Consider the following 9,274-nt stretch of genomic DNA (forward strand, 5'->3'; position numbering starts at 1 on the left):
GAATCTCCTCAGTTCCTTCCAAAAATTCCTCTCTGGCTTCAGCCTACTTGGTCTAGTTTTGTCTTGTGCTAGTTTTAGCCTTTCTTTAGCTTTAACATTCAGCTCTCAGCATTCGTCACAGTAAATGCACGTTCTCGTTTGATTCTGATGCATATGGTTCATTTGAAATTTGGCTGCCATGTTTAGTCAACATTAAGTGTCTAAATATTTAATCCAGCTGGCTCATCCAAATAAAGACCAGGCCCACATAAATAAGGGCTGCAGCAGGCCTCAACTCTCAGGTCTGACAAACTAAATTGACTTTGTACAGGAGGCCACCGCTCATTTGGTCAATGCAGGGCTCAGTACAAAGAGTCAGAGGCAGATAATGTGTAATCCACTTACCACAGCAAAGCCTAACACACCATCTAAGGACATCCACGTCATGAGGTTATTTAGAAGCCCCCTAATTCATCTAATAAAGCATGTCTGAAGGCCGAATGAAATTTCTCTGGAGGTACGTGTACTGCAAAAATCAATCATGTCTTAAATTATTAAATAATTTATGGTTTCACAAAATGAGAGTGTGCTAAGATAAACTTCAGGAACAAAATGCAGAAAAAAACATCCTATGAATATTTTTAATTTATGTTGAAACACTTGTTAATGCAATGACAAATGACAAAATTTATTTAAATAAAAATCCCTGGAGAAAACTATTGTGCCGGAATTGTAATGTTTTTTTTTTTGTTTTGTTTTTAATAAAAAAAAATACTGATCCGAGTAAAGAACAAAACAACACTTTTGTTCAGGATATGCTTTAATTAAGAAATTATAATAAAAATATTACAACCTAAAAACCTAAAATACAATTATGCAATACATCCATTTACAGCTGTAAATCTAATCTAAAGCCAATCATTCAATAAATCAAAAACTGAGTAAGAAAATACTGCAAATAATACAACAAACCAACATCAAAATCAAATGTTGGGTAAAAATCATAACAAAAATACAGATTTTCGTGCATTTTCTTTTTTTTTATCCATTTCCACATACAGAAGTATGTACAGTACTAATACTGTGCTTAGCACTAATTATATTTAAGAACTATAAAGTTGTTCAGAATATAAATTAAGGTCAACAATGACCAACCACAGATTTCCTGTATGTTTCCTTTGAGAGGATTCTAAACAAATATAAAGACACGTATGTTAAACTTGATTATCACAGAGGATGAAAAGAGGAGCAAATATCTGGAGAATATCTGATAAATAAATGTTACCCATGCATAGACTACAGTACAGTAGGTCTCACTGTCTTTTGACACTGAGGGTGCTCACTACAGTTTAGGCATGTCAAACAGAAAAAAGCTCATCCAAAAGAAAAAGAGGGAAAAAATTAAAACAATCAAGGAGGACTATCATGTCTTAAAGAATACAGAGGTGAAACATTTCCACAACCATGCATATGATGAATATTTGGCCATATTTGTAATTAGTGTTTACAAAAAAAATGAGAATTCAAAGTCACGTTTAAACTCAGGAAGGCCTCGAACAGCAACAACGGTTTAATATTGCTTTAAGTTTTTGAAATATTTCAGACCACGAGGCTCCTGTAATACAGTCAGCTTTAAAGGCAAAACCCTGCTTTGGTAGTTTGTGTGTTAGGATTACAAACTTAAAGGGAGTGTGTGTGAGAAGTAGGTTTAAGCACAATAAAGTTGGTAAACCTGGGATCACTCATATCGAGGCAGAAAGTGGAACAAAGTTTGTGTTGTCGTTCTGTTAGTGACGGTCTGCCATCACAGGCGACATCCTGGAATTCACAATGTTACAATGAAGAGACTTTGTTGTAGATGAAATCGTACAGGCTGACGTGAGGATGACTCGTACGGCAGTTCTTGCACACATCGTCAAAGTACTGGTTCAAAAGAACATACAGCTGGCCTGGAAAGGAAAAAGACTGATGAAGAGTGCAGGGAAAAAAAGATGGTGAGGGAGTCAAAAACGAAAAGTAAAGAATTTGAAAGAAACTAACAGATCTAGAGAATCAGTAGAAGAGACTGAAAACAGCAGAAGAAAGGAAAAACTGAACGTATGCTTGGGATCATTTATAAATCACATACACACACATGCCACAAGCTTTTTTTCCCCCTCTGTAGCTCCACTTTAGGAAATGGATGGCTAGAGGGGAATTTCTCTGAAAGGCTTCAATAAATGTCAACAAAAGAAAAATGAAAAAAGGGGGAAGGGAGAGACGAGTCGGGGTTTCAGTTCAGGCAGTAATCCAGTCTGTGGCGGAGGCTGAATGGATGGACTGAGACAAAGCGATGCTCCATAAGGTGGACTAACTTGAGCTGTGTTATTTGTTTGTACAGTGTTGTCGTACAGGTGCCAACAAAAAGCCTTACACCCAATTTACACTGCGTCCGCAGTGAAAACACACCCATTCTAATCAACAAGGCAGCAATGTGCGCACGGCTTAGACTCAATCCTATTTCTGCCAGACGGCGGACCAAGTGTGGAGTCAATTACAAAGATTCACACTGCACCAGCAGGAAAAGGAAAAAGCATAACATCCATATTTTCAAACTAATACTCAAAAGACAGACTAAATTTTGTCTAAATATATACATGTACATATATAAATACATATTTATACAAACTGCCTCATTGTTTGGGAAGCCAATGGCAAGGTGCAGCAAATGAATACACGCAAATCATTTGCAGCACCTTTTAAATTGGCACTGAACAGAAAAAAAAGTGTTTTATTGAAACTTAGAGTCATTTTAATAACAGTTATCTAATATTTTAAGAACAAAATGTCAACTGTAGCTTTGTTGTGCAGTTTTACTAGACTGTTCTGCTTCTTCCATCTCTAACCAGAGCAGTAAGCAGCAACTTAGGTTGAATGCCTGAAAACAAAACACTGAATACATTTTCTTTTGTGTGTCTCACCAATGGTGACTTGTCTTTCTGTGAGGAAACCGTGAACTTCATGAACTTCTCTCATTAGCTTAGCATCTCCAAAAGTGAAGTATGCAACGTCTCTCCCAGCTTCTGCAGCGGCCATCAGCTGAATCAGTGCTGGAAAGAAAGAGATGTTGGGTTGTATTAATATTGTTAGTTTCAGAATTAACAATAAAGATGTAATAGATCACAGAAACCCCATGTCAAATAAAAATAATTGGTCAATCAACCAAATGAGGTATGGTTTTAAGTGGAAAAACAATGAGAGACAAGGGCAATTTGTTTCAGAGAAATAAATACCATATCACCTTTAGAAAAGCCTCAAAAACAGCACTCAATCGTTCAGTCTTTGTAAATGAGGTGTCAGGGTGCTTAAATATTTAACAGAATTGTTATGGATTTTTGACTGATGAGCACACAAGAAATACAAATCATTTGCAAAAGGTTTATAATATCTACAGCAATAGAACAAGCTTAGTGTTATGTAGCCAACACATCAAAAGTGAGCCATTTAATGTAAATTACAGTTAATCAGCTGCAATTATTCCTAGATTTACAGCCCCAGAAGCAAATATTGTGAATCCTCTTGTAGAATTCAGTAGAGGAAATTACAAAAAATAGATGTCCATGTAATCAACAAATAAACAAACTAAGGTAACTCTGATTTATAAGCTAGTTTTGTTGCCAATACTGCATAATATTTTTGACACAGAATACGGAACCCACATGTCAATTACACTAATGATAACAAGGTGCATTCAAGCAAACAGCATACACCCTCTGCTGTATGAAAAATAATGCTGTGCAAGCCCACAGATACATACATCAGTGAAGATTTATAGTGTCTCTTTCCATAATCAATCTCTGTTTTAATGGAAAACATAAATGTGTGTTAGAAGATCAATAGACAATGACAAGAAATGGGAGAGTGGCATCGTGGGAGAGCGCCTAATTGACTGAAAAAGGCGTCTGAGGCAGACCAGAATGTGTGACTGTGCCTCACAGTAGATTCTAGCGTAACTGCAGGACTCCATCAGCAGGACTGTCGATGACTGGACAAGCACAACAAATGAAAGACATCTACAGTATCTGCTTCGTGATAATTCTAAAGGTTTTTTTGTTGTTGTTGATGCAGTGTTGGCCACAAAAGTTTTACTGGCCAAGCTCGTGTTGAACTACTTGTCAAACATTTTTTCCACACAGATAAATGTTTCAGCCATTAGTACCTTTGAGTCGTGTGTCTCCACCAAAAGCACCACAGCCCCAGTTTCCTGTGGCTATGGCAGAAAGGTGCTTTGTGTTGGCATTATTTCGACTGAATCCACAGTACGCCTGGAATAAAATGCACAAAAAGACTGAGGGATGGGAAACACGAGAGAGACTTTTCCCATTTTTTTTTTCAAAAATAACAAATAAACTCATAATGGTGCAACATGGGGTTTAATGTTTCATGTCATTTCATGTCCTCTATTAACCAAGGGTCAAAACAGGAGTCCTCAGTGATTTTAACCCAAGGGCAGCAGGAGGACTAAACATTTTGGAAAATAAATAAAGCTTTTGTGAATAGGCCAGGATTATTCTTTTAAAAATGCAAATACAACATTAAATAAGGATTAAGTAATATAGCCACACAATTGTATAAAAAAGCAATTTGAAAAAAGTTGAAGCTAAATGTGGTTAAAATCAAAACAATCATTTTGTTGTATTTTATATTTGAGTTTGGTCAACAACATCCTTAAGGGGAGATTCTAATTATTTGTTCTCATGTAAAGCAGAATTAGAGCTACATTTTCCACTTACCTTGTTGAGTTCTCTGGTTATCTTTTCAGGAAGAAACTGTTCCAGAAAGTGTCTGTATTTAAGAGCATCAATGGCCACGATTTCTGTACATTTTCTCTGCCACTCATCTCTAAAAATCAGTAAAAAAAAAAAAAAACACAAAAAATGCATTTAATTCTTCCTAATCTCCCATTGTTACAAAGTGTAAGTCACTGTCTTTGACTCAGAGTAGGACTCAAAAACATGAACTATTTCACACACAAACAGAATATACCTGGGCGTCTCATCTTTGTATCTGTCCTTCCATTTGTAACTCTCAGCGTAACCAGTATATTTGCTGAACTGTTCAGTTCCTGCAGGGAAAAGAAAGACAAAGCCAGAGAGAAAATTATGTTATTCAGTGCTCAGCAGTCGGGAGCACGCAGCAGGTCTAAATCTGTTTCAGCGCCTTATTTCCCAAATCAGATTTAGTGCTTTCTGTGCTCCCCATGTGAGTATACGGTATCGGCTTCAATTGGATTGACATAAATAAAGCCCATTGATTTCATAAGTAATCTGCTTTAGGGTTTGAAATTAAAAGCTTCAAGCTACAATAAGAACTGATGTGAACAGTGCAGAAAAGTGAAGTTTGGTGCAGAATAAGCCAATCATAGTTACCGGTATGTCTGTAACATATTTCTCAAATATCATAAACATACTTTAAACAGAATAGTTTATTTTATTAAATACAATTTAAGAGTTTCAAATACAAAACCTTTACCACCAAAGACTAAAAGCGAGTTTTTTAAAGTAATGCTACAGAGATTTACTATTAAATTTACATCATTTAAAAGTTTATTTCAACACTAAAGCTAAGTTTTATTTTTGAAGTTATTTAAAAAAATACATGAAAATATGGTTCCTATAACACTTTGACTCGTACTGATTTTGTGAAATAAAGCTGAAAAATGAACACAATTTTTGTCCCTTTTAATGCCAAAAGTGACTCAAGGTTACAGACTGCAGAAATAATGATGCACATTTTGGCAAACTAGAGTAGTTCTGCAGGTTTTTGGGTTATAAATCAAAGAAAATTTACTGTGCTCATTTCCAGCTCAAAATTTATTTTCTGAGTCACTAGTGTAGCTTTCGGTAATTAAAAATGTTATATATACTTTGTTGAGCCTTTTAAAACAGTCCATCTTATTTACTGCCATTTTATCTGACAACTCAAGGCCAACATTTTCAAAAACACAATATCCTCTGATAACACTTGTGATGCACAAAACTTTCAAGACGGAATTGATGCAACTTCCCTGTTGATGTGATAACACCTGTGTCTTGACATACTGCAAGTGCTTCATAACAGACAGAAAATAATGACACCTCACCACCCATAAAACATGTACAGCAATGTTTCTTTCTTCTGGTTATCTGAAGGTAGTATCTCAGTGGGCTGTGACTCTTGTAAACTACATGGGAAACAGCACTTGTCTCCAGAATGGTTTGCAAATTTCAGGGTGTTCTCAATTTCCTCAGTTTATTTGCAGAGACTCAGACTTGTTGCTTAAACACTGAACATGTTCAAAACAACAATCCAACAAATTAGGGTTGGTCAATATTGGCAAAAAAATTATATAAAATAACAATTAATTGTAGCATTTAACCAATAACAATTGTTATGATGATTAATAGATGACAATTGCAATTGCATGTAGTCGACATGGTATTGGTCCACCTTTTCTGGCTTCCTCGTTCTCTGGTTTATGCTGATGTTTCAGGTGATTAAACAAGTTCAAAGGGTTAGAGCTAGCATTAGTTGTTCTTTGCTGGCTTCCACCAATGGGCTCACATGTGCCTCTTACAGTGAGAGTATGTTGCACACAAACATACGTCATTGTATGACACTAATTGCAAAGTGGCAAATATTGTTGGCAGTTTTTCTGACAATTAATTGCACACAATACAATTTTGCCCAACCCTACAACAAATGTTCTCTAAAAAGTCCATCGATGAGGATTTCTCAAACCCATCTTGAACAGTCTTATTTTGTCACAAGCATCTCCAGGAGCACAGGAACTGTATTTTTGGTGCTCTTCTTTGACAGATATCATGTCTAGGTCTAAAAAAAACAAACCATGATAAATAAAAACTGGTCTAAATCTGCTCATCGTTACATTAAAAGTGTATTCCAGTAGACTAAATGTAAGGGCCACTGCCAAGATGGGTACAAAGTGGGTCGAGGTGGGTTCCATTTTAAAGGAGGTGGGTTATAAAACTATGTGCACAGCATAAAATACAGTACGACAAGCTTGGCACACCAAAATAAGCTGTAATTTTCAAAAATACAAAAAAAAAAAACGCACACACAAAATAATCAAAACAAAACCACAGACCTTGCTGATTACTTGATAGCAAATACTCAAATTCAAGGATACGGTAAATGAAAATTAGCGTATTTTCTCATAAAATTGAATCAAGTTTGAGTCTCCAATAGTCTCCAATCAAGCGAGACACTACCTCAATCTAGAATCAAGTCAACTTCCACTGCTTTCATAGGGAATCACAGGAACAAATGCTTTTTCCCCTGTGTTTATAGTATCTGAAATTCTGGTAATGTTAAGCTTGTTTGACACGTTTACATTTATTTTGCATGGGTAGATTTTTTAAAGCGTACTGTATCTATAAAGAACACAAATGCAAAGGCTTTTGTTTTTCTAACTTTTCAGAACAAAATTAACCTGTACCTAAACCACATTTTTTAATTTTACAAATAGGCTTTAAATTAGTTTAAAAGTCTGTTAATAACAAAAGGTACATTTACTTTAAAAACATTTGCAAATCCAGCCACTTAAGTACTTTATACAACAAAAGCGCCATCTAGCTTTTCTGAACAGACTGGTCATATCATTTCATCTATCAAAGGAACTGACCTCCTCCTCCTTCACTTTAAACCAATTTAGTCTGGTAAATGCCTATGACAGCATCCTGCGATACAAGCATCCATCAATAGATTACATCAGGAGTCGCTACCTTCCTATCTAAAAACTCCCAAAGGAAACTCACATCTACATTCACATTTTTATCTTTCAAGTTATGTCAAGCTTCTAAATGCACTTAAAGACTTACTTTAGAATTGCAGACAAGCATTTTAGAGGAAACACTGCAAACGTGAATGGAATATTTGTAAGGTTTTAATGAATCTATGGTGCAATGAGCTCATTCCATTAGTGGAGCGATGACCTTAGTTGGGCAATAAATTCCTTTCTGTCTAAATGTAATAACGTTAAGTGGAGAGGAGGAGGAGGAGGAGTAAGGAGTAAGGGAGGGGCATAATGGGAAGCAGGGTGGGGGACAGTGACTTACCAGTGAAGGTCACTATAGAGAGATAAAAGTTTCAGCGTAGACAACATGGCGCCACACAATACAGACTGAACAGATACAAGTCAATTTTTACATTGTGTGTAGGAGAACCGCCAGGGTGGGTGGTGGTTGTGGGAAGCACGTGATGACTTACACTAATACTTATTTTCTGTTTTTTTTTTTTTCACACAATGTATAAAGAACAAATAAGGCCTAGTGGTGGAGATACATCTTGGTCTATTTTTAAAATATCTTTTAGGTACAAAAAAAAAACACTAACAAAATGAATTAGGTTTGATCTTTTCTTTGAGCTGTAGTTTACACACAGCTAAGTTTAAAATAAAAAAAAAAATCAAGTCAAAGAGATGGTCACACATTACAGTGATCTCTTTTATGCCATAAAGTACTTATTTCACATTGAAATATTTGCCTTCCCTAAAAAGCAACCTCAACAAAATTTTTAGAATTATACTAAGATAAATCAACTGAATAACTTGTAAATGAATGCAACCTTTAAAATATTTGAAAAAAAAAATCCATGAGAAAATAGATCTCCATCTTTCATGTCAACTTGTCAAAAGATAATGGAGATAAACCAAATGTGTTTGAATTACCAGTGTGCTCAATATGTCCACGCTGTACTTGGCAGTGGATGCATAATTACCGCCAGGATTGTGAATAGCTGTTTTCTCTTATAAGTTTTTCCACCAATGAAGAGTGAATTGTGATGTTAGCTTACATGACTTGAAAAATAAGTAGGAAGATTAAACAATCAAGCTGATCAAACAAAAAATACAGCCATTCTACTTGGGGGAAGAAATAACAAAGTGTCTCTGAATAAATCAATGCACTGAGTCAACCTTTGAACAGAAGTCTGGATACAGAAGGTATAAAACATAAGACATAAATATATTGTAGGAGTTCTTCTAAGACCACCTCTGGAAAAAAATGGCAACCTTTCCCAGAGTACTTGAAAAGACCAGTAATTGATGTCATACTAATTGAAGCTTGAATGGTAAAAATATAAATGTGTAAGAGTGAGTGAAACAAGAAAAAAATTAAAAACGCACCTGTGATGATGAGGCATTCATTGTATTCCAGAGCTTCAGTAAAAAGGCGAGACACAATAAGTTCAGGGTTGATGAGGAACCTGATTTCTTCCTGGACCAGTCCATGTCCTGTAACCCCACCACCTACAAGCC

General features: G+C 35.7%; 1 protein-coding gene across 1 annotated transcript; it reads right to left on the reverse strand.

The window, feature by feature from the left end:
* Positions 1–781: 781 nt before the first annotated feature.
* On the reverse strand, positions 782–9,274 carry LOC106536377 (poly(ADP-ribose) glycohydrolase; the record flags this gene model as incomplete). Its single annotated transcript, XM_014033638.1, is given in 6 exon segments — positions 782–1,928; positions 2,940–3,068; positions 4,178–4,283; positions 4,752–4,860; positions 5,005–5,083; positions 9,143–9,274. Coding segments are annotated over 6 exon segments (671 nt in total), but the record flags the coding sequence as incomplete, so codon positions are not given.

Source organism: Austrofundulus limnaeus, unplaced genomic scaffold, assembly GCF_001266775.1.
Source record: "Austrofundulus limnaeus strain Quisiro unplaced genomic scaffold, Austrofundulus_limnaeus-1.0 Scaffold1794, whole genome shotgun sequence".
NCBI lineage: Eukaryota > Metazoa > Chordata > Actinopteri > Cyprinodontiformes > Rivulidae > Austrofundulus > Austrofundulus limnaeus.